General features: G+C 41.7%; 3 protein-coding genes, 1 long non-coding RNA gene and 3 other non-coding genes across 9 annotated transcripts; 6 read left to right on the plus strand and 1 right to left on the minus strand.

The window, feature by feature from the left end:
- The first annotated feature begins 3,777 nt into the window (after window positions 1–3,777).
- LOC139563114 (lysine--tRNA ligase-like) lies at window positions 3,778–16,880 on the plus strand. 2 transcript variants are annotated; one of them, XM_071381405.1, is made up of 15 exons: window positions 3,820–3,930; window positions 10,450–10,638; window positions 10,820–10,961; window positions 11,138–11,303; window positions 11,408–11,501; window positions 11,602–11,788; window positions 11,945–12,070; window positions 12,307–12,426; window positions 12,503–12,665; window positions 12,792–12,965; window positions 13,071–13,156; window positions 13,253–13,338; window positions 13,513–13,639; window positions 13,871–14,014; window positions 16,603–16,880. In XM_071381405.1, the coding sequence occupies exons 2-15, from the start codon at window positions 10,496–10,498 to the stop codon at window positions 16,675–16,677; spliced, it is 1,833 nt and encodes a 610-aa protein (XP_071237506.1). In that variant the 5' UTR covers window positions 3,820–3,930; window positions 10,450–10,495; the 3' UTR covers window positions 16,678–16,880. The 2 variants fall into 2 exon arrangements, with proteins under 2 accessions (XP_071237507.1, XP_071237506.1); XM_071381406.1 differs by lacking the exon at window positions 10,450–10,638 and having other exon boundaries at window positions 3,778–3,930.
- LOC139563118 (uncharacterized) lies at window positions 16,462–19,168 on the minus strand. Its single transcript, XR_011672494.1, has 3 exons — window positions 18,767–19,168; window positions 17,544–17,665; window positions 16,462–16,824 (listed from the first exon to the last, which is right to left on the minus strand). It is a non-coding gene; the product is annotated as an uncharacterized lncRNA (long non-coding RNA).
- On the plus strand, window positions 19,129–23,160 carry LOC139563116 (glycine cleavage system H protein, mitochondrial-like). The gene is made up of 5 exons (XM_071381409.1): window positions 19,129–19,406; window positions 20,986–21,065; window positions 21,435–21,498; window positions 21,594–21,725; window positions 22,043–23,160. The coding sequence occupies exons 1-5, from the start codon at window positions 19,256–19,258 to the stop codon at window positions 22,138–22,140; spliced, it is 525 nt and encodes a 174-aa protein (XP_071237510.1). The 5' UTR covers window positions 19,129–19,255; the 3' UTR covers window positions 22,141–23,160.
- A 1,141-nt stretch (window positions 23,161–24,301) lies between these two features.
- On the plus strand, window positions 24,302–27,419 carry LOC139563115 (large ribosomal subunit protein eL13). 2 transcript variants are annotated; one of them, XM_071381407.1, is made up of 6 exons: window positions 24,302–24,407; window positions 24,902–25,019; window positions 25,293–25,434; window positions 25,902–26,075; window positions 26,709–26,765; window positions 27,213–27,419. In XM_071381407.1, exons 2-6 carry the CDS (start codon window positions 24,916–24,918, stop codon window positions 27,369–27,371), a joined length of 636 nt encoding a protein of 211 aa, XP_071237508.1. In that variant the 5' UTR covers window positions 24,302–24,407; window positions 24,902–24,915; the 3' UTR covers window positions 27,372–27,419. The 2 variants fall into 2 exon arrangements, with proteins under 2 accessions (XP_071237508.1, XP_071237509.1); XM_071381408.1 differs by lacking the exon at window positions 24,302–24,407 and adding an exon at window positions 24,415–24,470 and having other exon boundaries at window positions 24,873–25,019.
- On the plus strand, window positions 25,595–25,673 carry LOC139563377 (small nucleolar RNA MBII-202). Its single transcript, XR_011672552.1, has one exon. It is a non-coding gene; the product is annotated as a small nucleolar RNA MBII-202 (small nucleolar RNA).
- LOC139563375 (small nucleolar RNA MBII-202) lies at window positions 26,302–26,381 on the plus strand. Its single transcript, XR_011672550.1, has one exon. It is a non-coding gene; the product is annotated as a small nucleolar RNA MBII-202 (small nucleolar RNA).
- LOC139563376 (small nucleolar RNA MBII-202) lies at window positions 26,955–27,036 on the plus strand. The gene has a single exon (XR_011672551.1). It is a non-coding gene; the product is annotated as a small nucleolar RNA MBII-202 (small nucleolar RNA).
- Window positions 27,420–27,504: the final 85 nt, after the last annotated feature.

Consider the following 27,504-nt stretch of genomic DNA (forward strand, 5'->3'; position numbering starts at 1 on the left):
CGGGTGTAGCGAAATGCTTGTGTACCTAGCTCCAACAGTTCAGTAGTATCTAACAATTCACAACAATACACACATCTAAAAAAAAAAGAAAAAAGAATGGAATTAAGAAATACATAATTATTAGGATGAGCAATGTCATTGACTAAAATACAGTATATACATATGAAATGAGTAAAGCAGTATGTAAACATAATTAAAGGGACTAGTGTTCCATTATTAAAGTGGCCAGTGATTCCATGTCTATGTACATAGGGAAGCAACCTCTAAGGTGCAGGGTTGGGTAACCGGGTGGTAGACGGCTAGTAATGGCTATTTAACAGTCCGATGGCCTTGAGATAGAAGCAGTTTTTCAGTCTCTCCTTACCAGCTTTGATCCACCTGTACTGACCTCGTCTTCTGGATGATAACGGGGTGAACAGGCTGTGGCTCGGGTGTTTGATGTCCTTGATGGTCTTTTTGGCCTTCCTGTGACATCAGGTGCTGTAGGTGTCCTGGAAGGCAGGCAGTGTAGCCCCGGTGATGGATTGGGCAGACTGCACCACCCTCTGGAGAGCCCTGCGGTTGCGGGCAGTGCAGTTGCCGTACCAGGCGGTGATACAGCCCGACAGGATGCTTTCAATTGTGAATCTGTAAAAGTTTGTGAGGGTCTTAGGGGCCAAGACAAATTTATTCAGCCTCCTGAGGTTGAAGAGGCGCTGTTGCTCTTACTTCACCACACTGTCTGTGTGGGTGGATCATTTCAGGTTGCCAGTGATGTGTACTCCAAGGAACTTGAAGCTTTTCACCTTCTCCACTGCGGTCCCATCGATGTGGATAGGGGCGTGCACCCTCTGCTGTCTCCTGAAGTCCATGATCAGTTTCTTCATTTTGTTGACATTGAGTGAGGTTATTTTCCTGGCACCATTCCGCCAGGGTCCTCAACTCCTCCCTGTAGGCTGTCTCGTCACTGTTGGTAATCAGGCCTACTACTGTTGTGTCATCTGCAAACTTTATGATTGAGTTGGAGGTGTGAGGGGCCACGCAGTCATCGCTGAACAGGGAGTACAGGAGGGAACTGAGCACGCACCCTTGTTGGGGCCCTGTGTTGAAGATCAGCGTAGTGGAGATGATGTTTCCTACATTCACCACCTGGGGGTGGCCCGTCAGAAAGTCCAGGACCCAGTTGCATAGGGTGGGGGTCAGACCCAGGGCCCGAGCTTGATGGGTACTATGGTGTTGAAGGCTGAGCTATAGTCAATGAACAGCATTCTTACATAGGTATCCCTCTTGTCCAGATGGGAAGGACAAGGCAGCTACCTGGTGGATAATGGTACACCGCAGGGGAGCGTAATTAGGCCTTTGTTGTTTTCATTCATGATCAATGATGTACTCTCAGGTACGGCCGGATATTGGGTGGTCGTTATTTGCAGATGATGGCGCCTTATGGAAGAGGGGAAGAAATGTGCCATACATAGTCAGGAAGGTACAGGAGGCAATTGATGAGGTAGAGCGGTGGCGATTCAGGTTCTCTGTAGAGAAAACTCAGTGTTCTTTACCAGGAGGAAGGTGGGTGATGAGGTATGCTTGAGGTTACAGTATATGGGAGAAACTTGGAGAGGGTGGGGTCCTTCAGGTTCCTTGGGGTATACTTTGACACTAGACTGACCTGGGCAGAACACATTGAGAGAGTGGTGGGAAAGTGTAAGAAGGTGCTAAATGTGATGGGCTCTCTGATGGTGAAGGAGTGGGGGGCTGGCCATTCCTCATTGAGGACCATGTATGTTGCATTGATCTGATCTGTAATAGACTATGGCAGTATAGCATATGGTTTGGCAGTCCGGACCTCATTGGAAAGTCTAGATGTCATACAAGGACTCAGAATATGTAGTGGGGCGCTTCGGACCTCCCAGTGTCTGCACTACAGGTGGAGATGGAGGACATGCCATTGCAGATTAGGAGACAGCAGCTGAATTATTGGGTCAACCTACAGGGACATGGGCTGTCTTATCCTGCGAAAGGGATTTTACAGGTATGCTGGGAACATGAGCGAGGACAGAACACAAGCTTTGGGTGGGTGGGTAATATTCAGGCGAGGGAGATGTATGGAAGGGAGTTTAGTACAATGGTAGCTATTCCTGTAAATCCAGCATGGCTACTCCCTCCTCCAGTAGTTGATATAGAAGTATTGGAGAGACTAGGGAAAGATAGGGAGGGTGTTGATCCATCTGATTTGTTTAAGAGACGTCTGGATACTGTGTATCAAGATTTTGTGGCCATTTACACAGATGGTTCAAAAGATCCTAGGACAGACACACTGGGTCAGCATTTGTAGTGCAGGAATGTGGGGTGGCACTCAGGAAACGTATTACAGATCATCTGGCTGTATATACGGCAGAGCTGATGGTCATACTGTTGGCCTTGCAGTGGGTTGAGGAAGTCAAGCCAGACAGGGTAGCTATTTGCTCCGATTCATGTGCAGTGTTGATGATTCCTAAGTCCTTTCGATCACGTAGCAGACAATACCTGCTTTATGATGTACCTGATACCTGATTTATTGCAAGTACAGAAGAAAGTCGGGGAGGGGAGGACAGCAGGAATGGACAGAAGAGAGGAGGCTATTTTTAGATTTAGGCTGGGACACAGCCAGTTGAATAAGACTTTACATTTGGTAGGAAACCCTCCAACAGGAAAGCGTGATTATTGCCAGGAGATGATCGTGGACTACAGGAAAAGGAGGGCCGAGCACGCCCCCATTTTCATTGACGGGGCTGTAGTGGAGCAGGTTGAGAGTTCCTTGGTGTGCACATCTTCAACAAACTATCGCGGCCCAAACATACCAGGACAGTCGTGAAGAGGGCACGACAACACCTATTCCCCATCAGGAGACTGAAAAGATTTGGCATGGGTCCTCAGATCCTCAAAATGTTCTACAGCTGCACCATCGAGAACATCCTGACTGGTTGCATCACTGCATGGTATGGCAACTGCTCGGCCTCCGACTGCAAGGCGCTACAGAGGGTAGTGCGTACGGCCCAGTACATCACTGGGACCAAGCTTCCCGCCATCCAGGACCTCTATACCAGGCAGAGGAAGGCCCTAAAAATTGCCAAAGCCTCCAGCCAGCCTAGTCATAGACTGTTCTCTCTGCTACCGCATGGCAAGCGGAAACGGAGCGCCAAGTCTAGGTCCAAAAGGCTTCTTTACAGCTTCTACTCCCAAGCCATAAGACTGCTGAACGGCTAATCAAATGGCTACCAAGACTTTTTGCATTGATCTTCCCCCCTTTTTTTTTACTCTGCTGCTACTTGCTGTTTATTATCTATGCATAGTCACTTTACCTACATGTACCTACATGTACATATTACCTCAATTACCTCGACTAACCTGTACCCCGCACATTGACTCAGTACCGGTACCCCCTGTATATAGAGTTGTTATTGTTATTTTATTGCTAATTTTATTTATTTTACTTTAGTTAATTTAGTAAATATTTTTCTTAAAACTGCATTATTTTAATTAAAACTGCATTGTTGGTTCAGGGCTTGTAAGTAAGCATTTTATGTTGTGTTCAGCTCATGTGACAAATACATTTGTATTTTATTTGATTTTGAAACAGAGATAGTGGAGCATGTATTGCTACCGTGTGGGAAGTATGAGAGGGAAAGAGAGAGGCTGATATCTAGTATGAGGGAGAAGAGAATACAGGACATTAGTTTAAAGAGTATATTGAGTAGAACGTCATTAGATACAGTCTCAAATATATATATATATTTTTTTTAAAGAGAAACGTGGCTGGCAGGTAGATTGAATTTCTCCCTGGCCCACTGTCCAATACAGTAGGTGGCGGTAATGCACCATAACGTTGGATGCCAACGCCCGACAAAGCCTAGCGAAGGAGAAAAAGAAGATGGCAGACGTTACCGAGGTGGATGCAGAGAAACTCAGCAAAAAGTAAGCCATTGTCGATTCACTCGTTTTTTGGACAGCATTTATGAAGACGTTTGCAACACTTTGATGGTGTGTGTGGATCACATCCTTGTTATTAAACGATAAAAGTAGTAGGATATTGTTGCACCAGATCGGATAAAGCACGATGGAAAAACAAGTATACCATAGCGAATGTGCATACAAATTCCAATGGTCCATTCGTTTCAGGTTGCATATCGCGCGTGCTGCTTGTAGTCCTTTAATGTGCACGTATGCATGCTTATCATCCTATTCTGTGCGTAGATGACTACAAAACCCATATTGCATCGTACAAATTACCCAAGGTTATTTGCTGATTTGAAGTTTCTTGTTTTCATGTAGGTTGATGAACAAAACCACGTTTTAGCTAAAGTAGTGTTTGCCTTTTTAGCTTTACCGTAATGAGTTGCTTGCCAAATTCAGCAGCCTTTCAAGTGATACTGATATAATATTTATGTGGGAAAACATTGAACTCATCAGCTTTATGCTAATTATCCTATAATCCCACTTCTGTAATGGGATGGCTTGCTAGCTAGTGGATTTAGCTAGCTAAATTACTTCTAGGCTACGTGGTCTGACTGATCAGCTCAGAATGAAAGTGAAAATGTTCTTCCTACTCAGTGGAAAAATTACCCAATTGTCATACTTGAGTAAAAGTAAAGTTACCTTAATAGAAAATGAGTCAAGTGAAAGTTAGAGTAAAATATTCCTTGTGTTAAAGTCTAAGTATTTGTTTTTTATTATACTTCTCAAAAGTATTTAAAAAAAATTATTACTTATATTAAACAGACAAAACAGACAGCACGTTTTTTTTTTTTTTTAACACTGACTAGACAGGGCATATCTGAAATAGTGAGAACGGGTTTATCAAAAAAGATCACAGCACGTTTTTGGACTCATTCAGCAGGTTTAACCTGATTTAATTGGGAATGTTAAGTTATTCCTAAAACAAATTGAAAATGATGCTGTTGCTGCTTCCTGACTTCACCAACTGTTCAGGTCATACTGATATGCTATTTATGTGTTGACAAGAACTTTTGATAAATAGCTCAATGTCAAAACAGAGTTTTAAGTGTCCAAATCAATATGCAGACACATTTTGTGATATATTAAACACTCATATCGAATTAAGGGGGAAATCAGGTTGTATGCGCTGTTGAAACCAACACAAAAAAAAATGGAAACTGGAAATATTGTTTACATCACTGGTTTAAAGAACAACCTGTTGAAGACAGCCAGCTACATTTTGAAGTGATGCATTTTTGACCCACCACCTCAATTTGGTCTTATGTAGCAACATTTGAAATTGTGTTTTTTACATTGGATGAAAATACAGACTACAAAATGGTATACCATACACTACACTGGTTAACTTGTAACCCCACTTTTGAGAAAATGTCCCTTGAATGTTTTGGTACACCTACTGGAGAGCTCTTCTTTCTCTATACCCATTCAGCATAGTTCCCACCCTCTTAAGCCTTAGCCACACCAATCTCTTTAAGGATACACATGTGAGGCCATGTACAGTTGAAGTCGGAAGTTTACATACACTTAGGTTGGAGTCATTAAAACTAGTTTTCAACCACTCCACAAATTTCTTGTTAACAAACTATAGTTTTGGCAAGTTGGTTAGGACATCTACTTTGTGCATGACACAAGTAATTTTTCCAACAATTGTTTACAGATTATTTCACTTATAATTCATTGTATCACAATTCCAGTGGGTCAGAAGTTTACATACACTAAGTTGACTGTGCCTTTAAACAGCTTGGAAAATTCCAGAAAATGTCATCGCTTTCGAAGGTTCTGATAGGCTAATTGACATCATTTGAGTCATTTGGAGGTGTACCTGTGGATGTATTTCAAGGCCTACCTTCAAACTCAGTCCCTCTTTGCTTTAATTTAAAGAAATCAGCCAAGACCTCAGAAAATAAATGATAGACCTCCACAAGTCTGGTTCATCTTTGGGAGCAATTTCCAAATGTCTGAAGGTACCACGTTCATCTGTACAAACAATAGTACGCAAGTATAAACACCATGGGACCACGCAGCTGTCATACCGCTCAGGAAGGAGACGCGTTCTGTCTCCTAGAGATGAACGTACTTTGGTGCAAAAAGTGCAAATCAATCCCAGAACAACAGCAAAGGACCTTGTGAAGATGCTGGAGGAAACAGGTACAAAAGTATCTATATCCAGAGTAAAACAAGTCCTATATCGACATAACCTGAAAGGCCGCTCAGCAAGGAAGAAGCCACTGCTCCAAAACTGCCATAAAAAACCCAGACTACGGTTTGCAACTGCACATGGGGACGAAGATCGTACTTTTTGGAGAAATGTCCCCTGGTCTGATGAAACAAAAATAGAACTGTTTGGCCATCATGAACATCATTATGTTTGGAGGGAAAAGGGGGAGGCTTGCAAGCCAAAGAACACCATCCCAACCGTGAAGCACGGGGGTGGCCGCATCATGTTGTGGGGGTGCTTTGCTGCAGGAGGGACTGGTGCACTTCACAAAATAGATGGCGTCATGAGGAAGGAAAATTATGTGGATATATTGAAGCAACATCTCAAGACATCAGTCAGGAAGTTAAAGCTTGGTCGCAAATGGGTCTTCCAAATAGACAATGACCCCAAGCATACTTCCAAAGTTGTGGCAAAATGGCTTAAGGACAACAAAGTCAAGGTATTGGAGTGGCCATCACAAAGCCCTGACCTCAATCTTATAGAAAATGTGTGGGCAGAACTGAAAAAGCGTGTGCGAGCAAGGAGACCTACAAACCTGACTCAGTTACACCAGCTCTGTCAGGAGGATTGGGCCAAAATTCAACCAACTTATTGTGGGAAGCTTGTGGAAGGCTACCCTCAACGTTTGACCCAAGTTAAAAAATGTAAAAGTAAAGCTGCCAAATACTAATTGAGTGTATGTTAACTTCTGACCCGCTGGAAATGTGATGAAAGAAATAAAAGCTGAAATAAATCATTCTCTCTACTATTATTCTGACATTTCACATTCTTAAAATAATTTGGTGATCCTAACTGACCTAAAACAGGGAATTTTTACTAGGATTAAATGTCAGGAATTGTGAAAAACTGAGTTTAAATGTATTTGGCTAAGGTGTATGTAAACTTCTGACTTCAACTGTACTTCATTATCAAAAGTCAAAGAAAATGCTTCATTTTTTTGACACTCAAACGTGATTAGACAGGACAAAGCCGTTTTCACGATGTCAGGTATATCATCAAAATAAATCAATCATAGCACATTTTGGACTGAGTCAGCAGTTTTTACCTGATTTAATTAGAACACTATTGGAAATTAAGTTCCATTGTTATTCCTAAAACATAAGTTGAAAATAGTTATCGGCTTCAAAATTGTGTATCATACACTGCAGTTGAGGAACAATGGGGAAGTAATTCTGCTTTGAAAGAAACTTGTATCACTACTTTTGAGAAAATGGCCATTGAATGTTTAGGTACACCAACTGGAGAGCTCTTTGTCTACACCCATTCAGCATAGTTCACACCCTCCTTGAGCCTATCCCCACCAATCTCTTTAAGGATTCACATGTGAGGCAATGTGCTAAACAGAGTGAGTAGTGTAGTAAACAACCAAAGATTTCAAGACTAAAAGTGGTGAAAGTAGTAGCAAAAATAATGAAATACAATAGATGGTTGTAATCACCCCCAGACACACCTGGCTAACTTGATGGGTCGTCTAATCATCTGGCGAAGTAGTCTTTTGTTTAGATATAAAGGTAGCTAGCTAAATAATGACCCATAATCCCAACCCATACAGTACAAACGGATTGACGTACTGAGCAGCTGATGTTATAGACAGAAACATGCTACATTAGACCAATCCAAACTCATCTCTCGGTATGTCCAGCCCCATCCATTATTTCAGCCAATCATGGCCAGCGGGAAGGTTCCTGTGTTTTTCCTTGGCTAAACCAACTAGGCTCGGAATTTAACAATTTGATTCATATTTACAGATGGCATACAAGTTTGTTATTAAGGCACATGAAAGTTCACGTTTCAGAATGCATTTCTATTTTTATCCCCAAAATGTTTTACATTTAAATGCCTCACCTGTGAATTAGTGACGTGCGTTATTAGCCTAGCTTCCTGAAACGGGTCACGTTTTGATTTGGGGTTCGCCAAAACAAAGGGAAATGCAACACTTATTTGTCAATCACTCATATCGATATCAAGTTGTAATCGATAGAACAAGGTGGGGGGTCAGGTTGCAAATCCTGTTCAAAGGAACCCTACTGAAAAAACACATGGAATCTGGGAATAATGTGGATATCACTGGTTAGAGGACAACTTGTAGAAAACAGCCAGCTACATGTTGGATTGTTGCATTTAAAAAAAAAAAAGTGGGTTGCCAATGCAGAAAGTTTTTCAAGCAACACTATTTTGTTAATCATTCATCACATGAACATCAATAGAACGGGGGCAAATGATTAGGTTGTATGCGCTGTTTAAAGTTGAACTGGCAGCACTTTAACTACTCAACAAATATGAAGAAATGTAACTAATCCTGGGAATTGCAAAACATTATAACTAGCAAGGCAATGATCACAAGTCAGTCATAACGTGGCTAATAAGCTAGCAAATTTATTTATGTGGCTATTTATTTAGCAAGCTAAAAGCATGGCGCCTAACGTTAGGTAGCTAGCCAGCTAAGGAGGATGTCATCGGATGAGTGACTGATCTTTTTCCCCATATTGTTTTTTGGTGGCTACAACTAGATACAGGTGTCATTTGTTTAGCTAGCAATAAATGTGAATTGCGTTGCTGGCTATCTAGTTTAACTATGCTGAACTTGAACGACTATTATCCCGTTTGCATATCTCTTGCATTCGTAAATTCACTCTGGCTATCTACTCCGATTTCAGAGCGCTCTCGTCTGAATGTGCCAGAGCGCAGAATAACTGATGAATTGTTGCCACTAGCACAGTTAGTCACTAACGCTCTAAATAACATGTAAACAGCCTAACCAGCTCTGCTAGGGCGAGTAAAATGGTCAAGAGTGAGGTGGCCATTTGACTTGGTGCTTGACTGCCGTTGTGAGGAACGCTCGGATCAACCCTACTCCTCAGCCACAGTGTCCAGTGTAGTGTGTGTGTGGCTCTGAATGCTTGGAGAGCAAAACACACTGAATTTACCAACAGACAATCTGACAATGCGCTGAATTTACAAACGACCCAGAGCGCACTGACACACTGAAGGTAATTTACCAACGGTGCGTTGTCAATCAAATGTATTTGGCATCGATCAACTGTGCGTGCCGGAAAGTTCCCATTCAGTTGTCAAAACGTGGGTTGGGGACAAGCATGCTTTGCCAGGCAAGCTGCAGAAGGACGAGCAGGTTCCCCATCGTTTGTCAGTGCAATTTTGACGGCTAACTAGCTGAAAAAGTTTAAGAGGGTTTATCTAATCTCGCTCTGGATAGCATTAGTTGTTGATCTTGCTGTTGTTGATGTGCATAACTAAGGGAGAGGGAGCCTACCTTTTCATGGTTGATTGATCAATAGGACTCCTATGGTATTTAAATATTTGTAGAAATCCATTCAGGTGGTTTTTGGAAAATGCTTTCTAATTATCTAAAATCGTGCCGTTGCTACTGCTTGTAAACACAGTCCAGTTTAAAGTGAATGATAGGAGGCCTGTGTGGCATAAAGGCCTACTGTTGGCTTTGATTGGTTATTCTGCACCGGTCTGCGTAGACTCCGGTCCTGAGTCTGGTCCAGATGGGGTTTTTTGTAAATTATTTCCTGCAGTATCTATTAATTTTCCAAACGCATGGCCACTTTCCCACTCTATATTGCGATAGTTTTCAAATGTTGTTCACAAACATTCTATGAATTTATTAAGATGTGGAAATTACCATATCTAAGTGGTCACATTGTCAGAAAATGTAAAAATAAATACAAATAAAAGTAATGTTGCTAAAACGCTGTCAGTTCCCTAATCAAATGACACACGGAATATGAGCGTTTTTATATCACTGGTTAAAAGAGAATTTACAGTCATTCTGGAATTTCGGATGGAGATTCTAGGAGGCTGGCGAAACAGGAAAGAAGCAAATCTGTTGCTTTGTTATTTAACTTAACCGAATCACGACCCGAAATAGGATATCAACATTGACAAGGGTTGGTTGTTCATTTTGAATGATAGTTTGACTCTTAAATCTGTGTTTTGGTGTGAGGCCAGGGACTTTTATAGAGAGACACCCCCGATATATCTCAGGGCCATATGAAAATGACAGCAGAGTTTTTGACCTGCAAAGTCCTGCGACTTTTACTCCATTGTAGTGGAGTAAAAGTTGTCAAAAAATATTTAAACTACTTAAGTAGTACTTCAAAGTATTTCTACTTACTTTACACCAGTGTTACTAAACTCGTTTACACTGAACAAAAATATAAACGCAACATGTGAAGTGTTGCCATGTTTCAAATTCACAGAAATAAGTCAGTTGTGTGTGTGTCTCTCTCCAGGTCTGGTCATTGACTGGTGTAGCACAGTAGGTCAGCCTGCATCACCATGCTGACTCTGGTGGTCAGGACTGCCAGGCACCAGGTGTGTCAAGCCTTTGGGGTCAGGGCTCAGGGGGTAAAGTTCGCTCTCCCCAGCACAGTGTCAGTCCCAGCTCTAATTCAGGGGAATCGCTGGCGAGGTGACAAAAGGTTGGTGGCTTTTCCGTTCAGTGAGAAAAACAACTAACCTTTTGTCATGAAAGATTCCCTTTTTAGGCGTTACTTGTATTGCTTTATAAAGTAGTCTCCCGAGTAGTCCCCTCAACCTCGATGCTGAGTCCACTAGATACCCTGATGTTACCCTCTGTGTCTGTGTTGTTGTTGTTGTCAGTGAGCTGAAGAGGCGAATGAAAGCTGAGAAGAAGGCATCTGAGAAGGAAGCCAAAGTCAAAGAGCAGGTTGAGCAGAAGGAGACCAATGACCAGGCAGTTCAGAATGCATACGGGGCAGATGAGGAGACCCTGGACCCTAACGTGAGCTATATGGATGTTTATGATCGTCCTTCCCTCCCTCTTGTGATTTGCTTCAGAACATTTGACTGCTGATCTTAGTAGAAGATTAAAAATATATATTTCTCAAAAATAGGGCTGCAATAATTGAGCTCTTGTACATTTGCACTAACCTGACTTTATATTGTTTATCCCAATAGCAATACTTTAAGATCCGCACTCAAGCCATCCAGGCTCTGAAGGGCACAGCAGAGGACCCATACCCTCACAAGTACAATGTAGATCTGTCGCTCACAGAGTTCATTGAGAAATACAACCACCTACAGCCTGGAGACCAGCTAACAGACATTGTCCTCAATGTATCAGGTACTAACAACAACTGTTTTCAAATATTGTGATTTTAAATAATATGATGTCATTTGATGGTCAAATCTGTATTTTTGACATATGTGAAACTCTGTTGTTGGCAGGTCGTGTCCATGCCAAGAGAGAGTCCGGGGCCAAGTTAATCTTCTATGACTTGCGAGGGGAAGGCGTCAAGCTGCAAGTTATGGCAACCAACAGGTACAGAACATGGTCCTTCCTAGAACTCTAATACTCATGGTAGCTCAAATACCTCCCACATGTATCTTTTCTAACCCCGTCTGTCCATCTTCCCTGTCAGGAGCTACAAGTCTGAGGAGGAGTTTGTGCGCATCAACAACAAGCTGCGGCGTGGTGACATCATTGGTGTTCGTGGTAATCCAGGGAAGACCAAAAAGGGCGAGTTGAGCATCATTCCCATAGAGATGACCCTGCTTTCACCTTGCTTGCACATGCTGCCCCACCTCCATTTTGGTCTCAAGGACAAGGTGAGCACCTTCACAATCCTGTAGTGGACATACAGAAAGCATGTCAGGCCTTCATATGAATGAGAGATGATACAGGACACCTTTAATTCATGTAACCTGCAGAAGAAATGACAATTTTTAGGGATCTTCACACTTTCTCTAACCCATTGCCTCCAGGAAACACGATTCCGCCAGCGATACCTGGATCTGATTCTCAATGACTATGTGAGGCAGAAGTTTGTGACACGTGCCAAGATCATCACTTACCTCCGCAGCTTCCTGGATGGGCTGGGATTCCTGGAGGTGAGGGAAATGGCCACTAGGGGGCACTTTTGTTAAAAAAAAGAAAAAAGAAAGGTTTGTCAGGAAAATGACATTGGAGTGTGGAGGAGTTCAGGTTAAGAGTTCAAGAGGGGTAAAGCTGTCTTCTCTTTGATGTGGAAAGTTATTTTAAAGGTTTATTTTTCACAAACAGGGTTTTGGTGATAGATGGAGATCGGTAACTGAGACTTTAAAACCACAACACACGTTTCTTACAGATTGAGACACCCATGATGAACCTGATTCCTGGTGGGGCCGTGGCCAAACCCTTTGTGACCTACCATAACGACCTAGACATGAACCTTTACATGAGGATCGCTCCTGAGCTCTACCACAAGGTAACATGTCCCCTGAGGAAGGATCATTAACGGAAAAACACTTTCAACTCCATGCTCATATTTCTTCTTTCCCCAGATGCTTGTGGTTGGGGGGATTGACAGAGTGTATGAGATTGGACGGCAGTTCAGAAACGAAGGCATTGACCTCACCCACAATCCAGAGTTCACCACCTGCGAATTCTATATGGCCTATGCAGATTACCATGACTTGATGGATATCACAGAGAAGCTTCTCTCGGGTGAATGAAGGGGATGTTTCTACTTCATCATTCTGGAATGTGAATATATAGTGTTACTCACAGTGACATGTAGGTATGTAGCTGCTAGGTTCCATTACTAACTGGTCTGCTCTCTCTTCCCATCAGGGATGGTCAAGCACATCACTGGAGAGTACAAAGTGAAGTATCATCCAGAGGGTCCAGAGGGCCCGACCCAAGAGATCGACTTCACTCCTCCCTTCAGGAGGGTCAGCATGACACACGACCTGGAAAAGGAGATGGGCGTCAAGTTCCCAGCTGCTGACACCTACGACAGTGACGGTAAGATAATGAATGCCTGTCAGTACAGTGCCACAGCTATACCTCTATATAATTATAGAATTTCCTAGGTTCTCTTACTGACCTGTCCCTCTCCACCCACCCCAGAGACACGTAAATTCTTTGATGAACTTTGTGCCCAGAAAGGAGTGGAGTGCCCTCCTCCTAGAACTACTGCCCGCCTCCTTGACAAGGTGCCTTTTCTAATCTACATCAGGAAACCCTCCTCCTATAGCCCGTCCATATTGTTGACATCATGACTAAACTGAAGTTGATGTTTATCCCTGCAGTTGGTGGGAGATTTCCTGGAAGTCACGTGTATCAACCCCACGTTCATCTGTGACCACCCACAGATCATGAGCCCCCTGGCCAAATGGTGAGCTCTTCCTATCCATATTACTCATTTAAAAACAAGCAACAATGCTCTTATTCACATTCCAGTGGACTGCAGGTTACCATTTGAAACAGAGTCAACATAGGTCTTGCAGTGCCACCTGCTCATCAATGCTGATGTGTCTAGCTATGCTCTCCTTGATCTCTCCCCATACAGGCACCGGTCAGAGAAAGGCCTGACGGAGCGGTTTGAGCTGTTTGTATTGAAGAAGGAGATCTGTAATGCCTACACTGAGTTGAACGACCCTATCAGGCAGAGGGAGCTCTTTGAGCAACAGGCTAAGGTCAGTGTGCCTGGGCGAGTCGGCTGAGTAATGCTAGAAACGATGTAGTAGTTGGGGCAACTGAACTGACACATTCCCCAAAGATTCTTGCCTTAGGTCAACTTATTTACCATTGGTGCTTCATTTTCTTTGTGATATTTTCCTGTTTGAGTCACCACCCTGTAAATCTTGATGAGCTACTTTGTTTTGGTTTTTCATCTAGCTCATGTGTGTATTTTTGTGTTTTATTAGGCCAAGGCAGAGGGTGATGACGAGAGCATGTCCATTGATGAGACTTTCTGCACGGCACTAGAGTATGGCCTGCCACCAACTGCTGGCTGGGGCATGGGCATTGACCGCCTTACCATGTTCCTCACAGACTCCAACAACATCAAGGTACAGTCATAATACATACAGACAGGTCAATATAGATCATGTGCAATCTCTAAAGCACTGTAGGCCTTAATGCTCAAATCAATGTAGTTTTTCAAGTCTGTTTTGGAATACTGACTGTTCAAACAGGAATTTACAAGTGACCAAACCGCGGGGGGGTGTTCAGATGGCAGTCATTTGCGGACATGGCTATGCTAGTTGTCATAGTAATGACTGGTGTGTGCGCAGTGGTGTAGGCTGATTGGTGGTGGTGCTTGTGCCTCCTATCACTCACAAGTTATGTAGCAGCTAAGGTGACAACAATGTCTGCCATGGACATTTCCCAGTTGCTTTAAATGTTCAAAGTCATAATGTAAGAACACTTATAAATGCTGAATGGATAAGATGATCCACCTTTCAAAAGGAGTCATTTTTGGCTAGCCACAGCAGTCCGCTAGCTAGGTAGCTGTTCAGCTTTCTATCACATCCAGTCATTTCTTTGTAAACCATTAACAAGCTCGTTAGCTACCACGTGTTCTTATCAAACTGTCAACCGCGTAGCTAGCAAGCAACAAGATATGCCAAATAAGTCTAAAAACCAATCAATCAGATTTGACTGTTCAGACACAAGTTGAATGCCCAGGAATCAGATTTGTATCTGACTTCCATTGTACTGTAGCACATGGAACCAGATATTTCAAGCCACATTTCAAACCACCTTCGTAGGTGGTTTGAAATGTGACTTGAAATATCAGATTCCATGTGCTTTTTGGCTGTTCAGACTGCAGGAAAAGTAATATACAGTGAGGGAAAAAAGTATTTGATCCCCTGCTGATTTTGTACGTTTGCCCACTGACAAAGAAATGATCAGTCTATAATTTTAATGGTAGGTTTATTTGAACAGTGAGAGACAGAATAACAACAAAAATATCCAGAAAAACGCATGTCAAAAATGTTATAAATTGATTTGCATTTTAATGAGGGAAATAAGTATTTGACCCCCTCTCAATCAGAAAGATTTCTGGCTCCCAGGTGTCTTTCATACAGGTAACGAGCTGAGATTAGGAGCACACTCTTAAAGGGAGTGCTCCTAATCTCAGTTTCTTACCTGTATAAAAGACACCTGCCACAGAAGCAATCAATCAATCAGATTCCAAACTCTCCACCATGGCCAAGACCAAAGAGCTCTCCAAGGATGTCAGGGACAAGATTGTAGATCTACACAAGGCTGGAATGGGCTACAAGACCATTGCCAAGCAGCTTGGTGAGAAGGTGACAACAGTTGGTGCGATTATTCGCAAATGGAAGAAACACAAAAGAACTGTCAATCTCCCTTGGCCTAGGGCTCCATGCAAGATCTCACCTCGTGGAGTTGCAATGATCATGAGAATGGTGAGGAATCAGCCCAGAACTACACAGGAGGATCTTGTCAATGATATCAAGGCAGCTGGGACCATAGTCACCAAGAAAACAATTGGTAACACACTACGCCGTGAAGGACTGAAATCCTGCAGCGCCCGCAAGGTCCCCCTGCTCAAGAAAGCACATATACATGCCCGTCTGAAGTTTGCCAATGAACATCTGAATGATTCAGAGGACAACTGGGTGAACGTGTTGTGGTCAGACGAGACCAAAATGGAGTTCTTTGGCATCAACTCAACTTGTCGTGTTTGGAGGAGGAGGAATGCTGCCTATGACCCCAAGAAACCATCCCCACCGTCAAACATGGAGGTGGAAACATTATGCTTTGGGGGTGTTTTTCTGCTAAGGGGACAGGACAACTTCACTGCATCAAAGGGACGATGGACGGGGCCATGTACCGTCAAATCTTGGGTGAAAACCTCCTTCCCTCAGCCAGGGTATTGAAAATGGGTCGTGGATGGGTATTCCAGCATGACAATGACCCAAAACACACGGCCAAGGCAACAAAGGAGTGGCTCAAGAAAAAGCACATTAAGGTCCTGGAGTGGCCTAGCCAGTCTCCAGACCTTAATCCCATAGAAAATCTGTGGAGGGAGCTGAAGGTTCGAGTTGCCAAACGTCAGCCTCGAAACCTTAATGACTTGAAGAAGATCTGCAAAGAGGAGTGGGACAAAATCCCTCCTGAGATGTGTGTAAACCTGGTGGCCAACTACAAGAAACATCTGACCTCTGTGATTGCCAACAAGGGTTTTGCCACCAAGTACTAAGTCATGTTTTGCAGAGGGGTCAAATACTTATTTCCCTCATTAAAATGCAAATCAATTTATAAAATTTTTGACATGCGTTTTTCTGGATTTTTTTGTTGATATTCTGTCTCTCACTGTTCAAATAAACCTACCATTAAAATTACAGACTGATCATTTCAATGTCAGTGGGCAAACGAACAAAATCAGCAGGGGATCAAATACTTTTTTCCCTCACTGTATTTGAATCGGAAATGCAAAAGAATTTGCATTTGAGTCGCTTCAAACTGCCAATGTGAACAAGGCTTTAGGCATGCATGTTTATTATTATGCAGTAGGGGACACTGTTTTGATGCTTGTTTACACATGCAATACACTACAAACTTGAATGCACTTCAGCAGGACTCTGTGTCTGTGAAACCACCTGATGTTAATTATGTTTCACAGGAGGTGCTGTTCTTCCCAGCCATGAAGCCTGATGACAACAAGACAGCCCCTCTCACAGAGGGCACCTCTGTGTAGTATTGTGACCTCGCCTGCTGGCAGATCTCTGCAGGGGTTGGCATGGTGATGAAGCCTGGGGAAATAATCCGATTGGTCTGTTGGTCTCACTGTGTCCCGGTGGCATTGACTGTTTTCCATTTTATCATATGGTTTGAATCTTGCAATCTGCATTATTAAGGGAAATAAGTTAGTTGAAAACATTAAATTGTGTGATCTTATTACCTTGCGCTTTGTCTCAATTCTTTCTTCCCTCATAAGTGTGGTGGACATCCAAGCCCAATGTAATGTCAGTGAATGAGGGTTTCGGGACATGTTTGTTGTGTTATTGTATGCTATACAGTCCAACTACTAAAAAAAATTATGTTCACTCACACAACTGCCATTGGCACAAAAAGAAAATTTGACAAAAATGTGATTCTGTATTCCCATGATTGAGTTACATGTCAAAGTATGTGTCTGCAGCTGATATACTGTTGTAGTAGGCCTACGTTACTGGTCTGTTCTTTAGCCATGGTCTTCATTACGTACATTTTCATACAAACCAGGGGTCATTCAGCCGAATCTGTTGCAAAACATTTCTTAAACGGAAACGGAGGAAGGTACCAGAATTTGTCCAATAGAAACTGTTTGGCAGAATGACCACCTATTCTGTTACGAAATGTTTTCTGTCTTTTTCTTTTTTCCAAATGGAAAACATTTAGAAACAAACTAGAGTTTCTATTGGACAAATTCAGGTAGCTCAATCCCTGTTTCGTTCTGTTTGTTAAACGGTAAACTGTTTCTGTTGCAAGATGTAATGAATACACCCCTGGTGACGGAATACTTGACGACCAATGTGCACCCCACCCCTAAAAGGATTTTGTGGGAGGACCTGTGTACAATACCTTTGGTTGGAGGAGGAAGAGCACAAGGTGAGTAGATGTGTTCTGCAAGTTCATTTCCAGTGGATGCAGTCCAGTCACTTTCTAGTCATGCTGCAAAGTACTGTAGGACCCTAGTGTGAAATCTATCAAGAAAAACAGAATTTGTTTAACCCTCCTGCTGTGTTCCGGTCAAATTGGACTGATTTACAAGTTCTCTCTGAAAAATTTAGTTAATTTCATCTGATTGTCATAAGGTTCCATGACTTTGTCCACACAGGGCATCTGAACACAAAATACATTTAGATGATTTTAATAAAACTTTGGGTGTTTTATTTAACTTTTGTACACCTGTGGTGCTCCCGGTCAAAATTTACCGGTCATTAGAAATGAATGGGGAGACTACAATTATTGTATAAAATTTAGTTCATGCACATGCCCATTCATCAGATGGACACACTTCCTCTCCCAGACCCCCACATACATGCGTGTTTGAGCACACACACACCTCACTCCCCTTCTTGGGTTCCATGACAAGGAACCTTTCCCAAATAGAATCTTTCCCCCATGGGAACCACACCTGTTGGCATTCTCACAAACAATCGCAACATTGTTTCAATAATATATAGAACTTTTCTCGCAGCTCTGGTATATAAAGCTTTTTTGAGGCCTTGCTCACAATTCATTCTGTGGCTGCACAATGACCAAACGATATACTGTATGTGAGGCTATTGACCTTATCTTTAATCATGACGCTGGTGAGGAGAGTCCTTGTTAAACTTTGACACAAAGTAATCTGATAAATACCACAATATGTTTAATCTGAGTATTTGTTCTAGTCAAAATAATCCATACATTATGCTTTTTTAAACTCAAAAACGAGTTGTATGAGCTCAGGTCAATGAGGCCTACAGGCCATAAATAGCAAGTAGAAGTTCAAAACTTGTAATGTTCACAAGAACTTAAGTTGATAAAAAGATCTAACAACATTAGGTGATAATATATGTATTGTTATGGATTATGATCAGCTATAACGGGGCGGTCATTTTGGACCGGGAACACAGAATACATTAACATGAAACGAACACAACAGGAGTGTTAATGAAAGCAACACTATGTTCTAGGAACTGTTGCCCAATCTCAGCAGTTATGTACTACAGTACAATGGAAACGGACACAAAAGAAACAGTGACGGGGTTAGGGCTGTAATATTCATGAAGGAAAAACTATTTAGAGTCATGACCTACCAAGCATAATGAGAATGATCGCGTTCCCCTGTTCAGATGTTGCATGAATCAACCAATGGTTGAGTGCCACGGCATCGATTGACAGATTGTTATAACGTATGTGATTAGCTGATAGTTAAAATACATATCCAGGCAGTGTAAAGTATGAAATGCTTCAGCAACGCCTGGGCAGAGGAACGCGCCCAAAACCTTATGGTTAGTTCCACAATGCCATAAAGATGCAGAGTAGACAGACCAATAGACAGAAGAAAATCTAACACTACCAACTATGCGGAAAACAGCTATTATTTCCCGAAATATTCTGTTGCGCATTTATTACGCCTTGAGAGTATCCATATAAGGAAAAGCCTTATCGGCAAATACGGTCCAACTTCCACAAAGTCCTGATGGAAATCTGCTTCTATTTCATGTCGAGAGCGCGCAAATGGTGATTGTGCGCGTTCCACTCAGTCAATTGCATGTGTAATCATTTCGGCCAACACTGTGAAGATGGCGATGAGAGTAGCGTTCCGGTGCCTTTCTGCAAACTTTTCTACAGTACTGCTTCAGCTTTCTCGACCTGTACAGATATCCGCAAATCGGCTTTTATGGAAGGCAAACACCGCACGGACAATGAGCACGGCCTCGCGACTGTCCACAGGTAACAATTTGTTACAATGTTGCCCAAATTGGCACTCTCAGTGTTGCATGCTACTAGATTCATCAACATCACAATTGATGTACGGGTCTGTGGCTACACATTCCAGTCGCAGAGGGGGAATAATCTCACGCTGTTTTGGTGACTTTCCCACGGTACATTTCTACACGTCAGAGAGAGCATGAACGATTTATTTTTTTACATTTGGTGATCAGCATATCCACTTTTGTAAGCAGTTTAGAACGCATGCCCTGCTAAGATAAAGTTTGGTCGAAGGCACAAATAAAAAGTAGCCTAATGCTGGCCGTTACGTGGTCTAAAAGTAAACTATTCTCTAGCTATTCCCAGACAGAAATCAAGTGATTTGTTTTTATGGAATTTTGGGATTCCCTGACCAGCCTGTGGAACAACGCTCCCCGCGATAGGTTTGTTTAACCGTAATATTTTGAATTATATGGTCGCTTTCCATAAACTGCTATCTGGGATGTCCCCAAAGGTAGCCGGGTCGATTAAAGCTTTCATTTTCTTAATGTTTTACAATGTAGCCTGTTTATCAGAGGTTTAACTTGACTTTGCAACGATTTGCTGGGTCTGCTATCCACGGTCTTAAAAAAACATTAGGGTTTTTTAGGCACTCAGACACCCACTGTCTCGTGCTCCAATGTAATGGATAATTACATACAGCAAGTCACGCACGAGTTTGGACGAAGGCTGGTCAGGAGTAACACATTTGATCATACATCTATATTTAGCATATTTACTACATGTGTAGTCTGCAAATGGCAAATACATGTGTGGTGTTTTAGTCTAAATGATATTTAAGATCTCCATTAAGGTAAGGCTGTCCCCCGAGTCAGACAAACCAGCCATGCCCCAGCATCATGCACAGTTCACAATCTGGTTCAAACCTGTATTTTTTTTCTGCATGATCTGATGCTAGCATTGGAAACAGTCATTTAATTCCTCAGCATATCGGGAAAGATTGACAGCATTTGACATAAACAATATTTAATGTTTCTTGCTTAAAATGTGGATTACATATCTGTCCAAAATAATATCAAATATTACTAGTTAATTTAATAGAAGGAACAGGCTACATAGCAGATTAGAGGATGTTTTTCCACTTCAACCAATAGAGAACTGTTAAATGTGTGTTCTCCCTTCCACCACTCATACTGTGTACAACCATACTACAATGTACAGTAATAGCTAGAGAATGCTGGTACATTGTATGAGCAATTGACTTCACAATGGTGATAGTAATACAATTCACATCTTGTTTGACATTACAGGACTGAATGTGGGGCAGTACATTAATGGTATCTTTTGCCATCATGCAGTATTTTAAATTAGGTTTGCGGTTTTGCACAGCACTTTTTGGCTCTGGTCCATAGTACATTAGTGTCCTTTGGACGGTCAATAACAAGGGCAATGTGTGGTTTGGGATGGGTACTTAGTTAAGTTCCCCCCCCCCCCCCCCCCTAGAGTTTGGAAACCCTAAATTGATTGTGTACTCATAGAACACAGAAAACTTGACATTTTTAGTTTTCCCATTATCTAACGTGAATGTCTATTTTTACAGCCCTCAAATTCACAGACAAGCATGAGTGGGTACGAGTAGAGGGTGGAGTTGGTACAGTTGGCATCAGCAATTTTGCTCAGGTAGGCAGTTTGGTTGACACTTTAATCAATGATTTAGTGTGCTGCTGTTTCTAAATTACTGATAATCTGACATTTATTGGTCTACATAATGCCTGTATTGTCTTGAGAGATTTATTTTGGAACTTTGCACTTTGTCCTGCAATACAAAGACATACAATTTTACATATGTATGACTATTGATTACTTGTATTATGCCTGGCTTAAAATTTGAGGGCCAATCTGATATTTGTGCAATAACTTTAAGTTTACCACAACTTTCATTGGCCTTGTTTTATGCTTCATGAAATCAGTTACACGTTAGGATTTTTACCTTGACTTTCCTCTATGAATATCTGCTAAAATGTTAGAATTTGTGTCCCTCCATTGTAGGAAGCATTAGGTGATGTGGTGTATTGTGGACTCCCTGAGGTGGGGCAAAAACTTGAACAAATGGGTGAGATTTTTATTCAGGTTTAATTTTCCTCCCACAAGTAAATTAGTTTTGTTGCCAGTAAGGAGGGTCATGCATGTCCTTTGCTTGTGTTTCAGAGGAGTTTGGTGCTTTGGAAAGTGTGAAGGCTGCTAGTGAGCTGTACTCTCCTCTGACTGGAGAGGTAACAGAAATCAACACAGAGCTGGCAGACAACCCTGGACTAGTGAATAAATCCTGCTACGAAGGGGGTGAGTATCAAGACAGTAAAATGACAAATCAGTTGATGCGTATGTTTGACATTTTAGTCATTTAGCAGACGCTCTTATCCAGAGCAAACTTAGATGAGCAAATTAGGGTTGTCTTGCTCAAGGACACATCGACAGATTCTTCACCTATTCAGATTGGGGTTTCGAACCAGTGACCTTTCGGTTAATGGCACAACGCGCTTAACCGCTAGGGTACCTGCCATCTCCTTATGTGATTTTTGTTGGTGAATAATCATTCAACACACTATTAAACCCCCTCCTGACAATGTTACTGATGGTTGCTCTGCTCTGACTTCCAGGCTGGCTAATTAAGATGACTATTGACAACCCTGCAGAACTTGATGGCCTCATGGACGATGGCTCCTACGAGAAATTGATCAAATCCCTTGATGAGTAGACTGCTCAACTCTCCATGTTCTTTTTTAAAATGTTCTTTTTAATGATGATTACAGGTCTTTCACACTAATCCTATCTGGACTGGCTGTAAAATCTCAGCTCAAATGATATGTAAAGTAGCCCTATTTATTTAGCCTGTAATTGTTTTATCACCACGATAACCAAAATGTTAATTAACCATGCTCATCTAGGTGCTTATTGCTGATGAAACCACAAGACAACCTGAAGGGTTTGTTCCCATGTCCTGTTGGCACAACGATAAATCCTGTTGGCACAATAATCAAGGATTTATTATTTCAGGTGCTTAGTTTGGACTGAAAGAAAATACAGAGAAGTGGCAACAGGTTGGAAAGTGATCGGAAATGAGAAGTCAGATAAATTAAATAGTGTACAATCCATTGTTTTTTTCATTATGACTTTTATATTCCATCTGGTGGGAAGGATGGAATACAGTACTATTTACTTCCATAAACCACCTTAAGTCAATATCTAATAGTCAAAACTTAATTTGGTGTCTGGCAATGCAAGACTAGTCAAAACTGAACTTTGGCTGGCAGCCTGGCACTTCCAAAGACTCCCACACTTGTAGATTCACATTCTTCAGCAAGATAACCTTCTTTAGAACAAAAGACTACAGCACAAATGAAGCCAGAATCAATTATATTTGGGATTTTTTTCATATTTTAAGGTAACATCTGGAATATGTGGGATATATAGTATTTTTTGTTACACTGTTTATACACACCGCCTGTATTTATATACTGGATGGTTGCATAGCTCACTAATGTCTACTGCTATACATATTCTTAGTATATATTTTTGGTGTAGCCCTATGTATGTGTAGATTTCATTTGGATTACTGATTTGTCCTGACATTCATGATATCTTGTTTTTGATGATTTGTGTACTTGTTTGACACTTACTGCATTGTTAGGAGCTAGGAAGCCAAGCATTTTGCTGCACCTGCTATAACCTCTGCTAAACTGTACGTGACCAATAAACATTTATTTGATATACTGCTGCTGTATTTTCCAGCCCAAGTGATTCAAGCTAATGGTAACTGAAAGTTACACTCCAGTGATATTAACACATTTAATATATCCACACAGTAGCACTGATTTATTAACATATAATCAGCACATTCAGTTAATGGAACAGTAGTTTACATTGTAAATGGCTAGTTTCTCATTTTGTGAAGGGTGTGTGTGGACCTATTCCTAGAAATACCCTGCTTTAATCTAGACCTTTTTGTTCTGATGCCTAACATGTGAAAAACCAGGGGGATAGAGAAGCACTGCTGAAACAAACATGCTGATGATACTGGCCGCTTCTCATTGCTAACATTGACTCTCGGCACACCTTGACTTTTGCCCTTAGATCAAGATAGAGATGAGGTGCAGGGGAGGGTTGGTCAATGATTAATGGCAGAAGTGGGCACAGAATCAGTGTAGCAGAGAAACTGAGCAAATATTTGACTATATTTTTTAAAACTTTAACTATGAAGGGGCATGGGGCTTTAATACTTTACAGGAGAATACCATTTGGCTGATGGACAGAAAAGATCCTCTCGGGGATGGTCCTGCCTTGACACAATGAGCAGAGTGATGGTGTTGCTGCTGTATGTATATGTGCACTTTAAAAAGTGTGTGCTGCATATCTTTACTATGATTTCAAGAAAGTATTAGGGTTTAATATTTCGATGCACAACACTTCTACATTGAAAACATGTCATTCATAATTATCATTACAACAATGAGAATGGAAAATTGGGGGATACTCTGAGAAATAGGCAGTCTGAAACAGGTCCATAAGTGAAACGAGTGTAATTTTATTGTGGGGCTGCAGTGACCCCTTGTGGTGTACCTACAAAAATACATCAGCAATAAATCAGATTTGAGTGGACGACCATTAGTTATTGAACAAATCATCTTTCATGCATGCATACTGGTTGTTTCAATATGTGTTGTATTGGGGCTTGATTACGGTATGAAAAGCACGTTATTACTCAGCATTATGCCAAAACCAAGAAGATTTGATTTACTAACAAACAGCGTACAGAAAGCTAATTCGATCTGAATGCATTCTGAACAAGATATATATTTTTTTTAAATCAAAGATTCTGATTGAATCTGTTTTAATACAACTCTTCACACGTGAATTTTAGTACATCCGTTTGACGATCCATTGCGTCTACCATTGGGTGCCATATCCCACAATGCACAGTTTTAGGACTTCCTTTTTCCTTTCAGCCATTTTCCGCCTCAGACGGTACGTGAAAATAAGCTCAGTCTTTCAAACGAAATCGCTCTTAATCCTCCAATATATCAAAATGTATGTTACTTTTATGCATTTGTTGCCAAAGTGTATGATGTTGTCGTTCAGAATATATGACTATTGATGAGTTAGTTGAGATGGAGGCAAGCCAGATAGGTTGACTGCTAAACTTTTCTGGGTTGCAGACGCATGTATGTCTGTGTTGTCAGTGACGTTACAAGTGTTTCATTGTCACCAACCTGTCGGTAATGATCTAGATTATCGACCAGTAACTCCAATGATTACGGAGTCATTAACACAGTAAAATATACGTCTGTTTGTGTTGAAATCCATTGCTGCATTCCCAGTTAGCCTGGACGTGATGGCTAGCTAACTGGCTAGCATTTAGCCTAGTAAGCACTTCGTCAGCCATTTTTTTCCTCCGCTGGATGGGCTGATCTTATTGCTAAATGTGATTAGCTTCTACACGTGTTAATTCCCTGTTTCAGGGAAGTAGGCAACCATGGCACCCAGCCGGAATGGCATGCTTTTGAACCCACACTTCCACAAAGACTGGCAGACGAGAGTGCGCACCTGGTTCAACCAGCCCGCAAGGAAGACTCGCAGGTAGGCCTTGATTAGTTACATTGGTTAAGTAAAGTATAATGGTTGGATAAATGCTTAATTTGGGTTGAACTGTCTTACGTTTCAAACGTCTGCTGTATGCAAACCTACCAGCTATTAACTAGCATGGTTGTGATGTACCTGGTTGGTTAACTAGCTGTATAGATTGAATTATGGCTATGGTGTAGTTTTGTTGTGTGCCTGTGTTTGACATGTATGTGATGGAGGTCATTCAAATATAACTTGCTATATATGAACAGACTTCTAATTTTTCAGGCGAAAGGCCCGTCAGATCAAGGCTCGTCGTATTGCCCCACGTCCTGTGGCCGGACCTCTCAGGCCTCAAGTCAGGTGTCCCACCATCAGGTATCACACCAAGGTGCGTGCCGGGCGTGGCTTCACCCTGGAGGAACTCAAGGTAAGAGGAATATTAACAGTACATTTACTTTGTGAATAATAACCTCCAGGTTTAGGCAGTGTTAGTACGTTATGTAAGACTGAACAGTCTGAAAGACAGGTGTGTTTTTATTGAATATATTTTAGCTTGCGGACTACTAGAACCTTTTACAGCAGTCAAGTGATGACAAATCTCCGGAATCTCTGTACCTCCTTGATGATTCAACTTGAACCTATTTGCTGATGTCTGCTTGTTTTAATGTGTGCTGTGCATATAAAAACTCAAAACTGGTCAATTGATTCATAACATGGGGCTCAAGCCAGTTATTAACCCATTTTTGTTTGACAGGCTTTTTTGGCTGAATGTAGCAATCTACTTGTATTGAGTTATGTGCAAGCCTCCACACTCCTAAAAGTCCGGGCATGGCTAGCAACTAAATGCCCAACAGTTCTTAAATATTTGGTTCTTGCGTGTGCTTTGTATTCTAGGCAGCCGGTATCCACAAGAAGACAGCCCGCACCATTGGCATCTCTGTTGACTCCCGCCGTCGCAACAGGTCATCGGAGTCCCTGCAGGCCAATGTACAGCGCCTGAAAGAGTACCGCTCCAAGCTCATCCTCTTCCCCAGGAAGGCCTCCGCACCCAAGAAGGGAGACAGCACTGTAAGTGTCAGTCATAGAAAGTTGGGTTGAGTGTTTATAAACATATGGGCACGCATAACCATATTGTCAAAGTGATTGCTTCATTTGAGGCTCAGATTATAAACATTTGCAGTGGAAGATTTCATCAGTCATGCGTGACATTGCTGTTAAATGTGATTTCAGAAAATTAGCTTATGATTGAAATAAAGAAACCTGGGTTGTGAGCAGCTCTGGTCCAGCAGTCAAGTGATGACAAATTCTCCGGAATCTCTGTACTACCTTGATGATTACATTTGAACCTATTATCTGATGACTGCCGGGTTCATGTGTCCAGTGCCCATTCTGTAGTTTCTGAAACGGCCTGTTAGCAAGGACGTTTTGGAGTTACGGTGTGGAAATTGGGCTTCAAACTGGTCTGGAAGTTTTGAAATGTTTTACTGCATTTTGTGCAGAGTAACATTGATCTGCATGGTTATCTGGACTACTTTGTTTACGTGCTCCGTTGTAGATTTAGTTTCAGTTGGTGGTGTGCAATTAAATGTTTGAAATCTTCTCTTCACCCCAGTAGCATTTTAGATTGACTGCACCGTCTTGAATGTGCACATGGTAGATGTTACTTTTCCTGCGAGCATTAAAACCTTTCCCTTTCTCCAGGAGGAGGAACTGAAGATGGCCACGCAGCTCTCTGGCGCTGTCATGCCCATCAAGAATGTACGTATCACACATTCATATCACTTGATTCACCCAAAAAAAGGAAGTTCATGTTCTTTAAATTGAAGATAACGCTGATTAGGGTTATTGAATGTAAATGGGATGACCAGGTCATAAATGAAATATTTGGAGGATGTATCTTGAGTCTATGTATTAAACACATATGTTCGAGCTCTTTCAGCAGTCAAGTGATGACAAATTCTCCGGAATCTCTGTATTACCTTGATGATTCTCTTTGAACCTATTATCTGATGACTGCCAGATTGTGTGCTGGACCGTAACTTAATTTGGACATACAAATAATTAAATCATTGAGTAATAACATGGGACTCTGCTAATCCATTCATTGTATTTGACTTTCTCTTTGACTGAAATGCCCTTCTACTCTTGATGAGTATATCTTTACATCAACATCGTTGTAATTGGGCTCTTCTCCCTCTGCTACAGGTGCACAAGAAGGAGAAGGCCAGGGTGATTTCTGAGGATGAAAAGAACTTCAAGGCTTTCGCCAGCCTGCGTATGGCCCGTGCCAATGCTCGTCTCTTCGGCATCCGTGCCAAGAGGGCAAAGGAGGCGGAAGCTGAGAGTATTGACAAGAAGAAATAACCGTTAGTTTCTATGGAACTTTCAAAAATAAAAACGTGTATAACTTCACTGGTCATTTTTCAATTTGAAGGGTCATGTTTGTTACCATCTCATCTTGAAATGATAATTTTTTGTTGCAGTTGTGGAGACATTT

This window comes from Salvelinus alpinus, chromosome 33 (genome assembly GCF_045679555.1).
Source record: "Salvelinus alpinus chromosome 33, SLU_Salpinus.1, whole genome shotgun sequence".
Classification (NCBI taxonomy): Eukaryota; Metazoa; Chordata; class Actinopteri; order Salmoniformes; family Salmonidae; genus Salvelinus; species Salvelinus alpinus.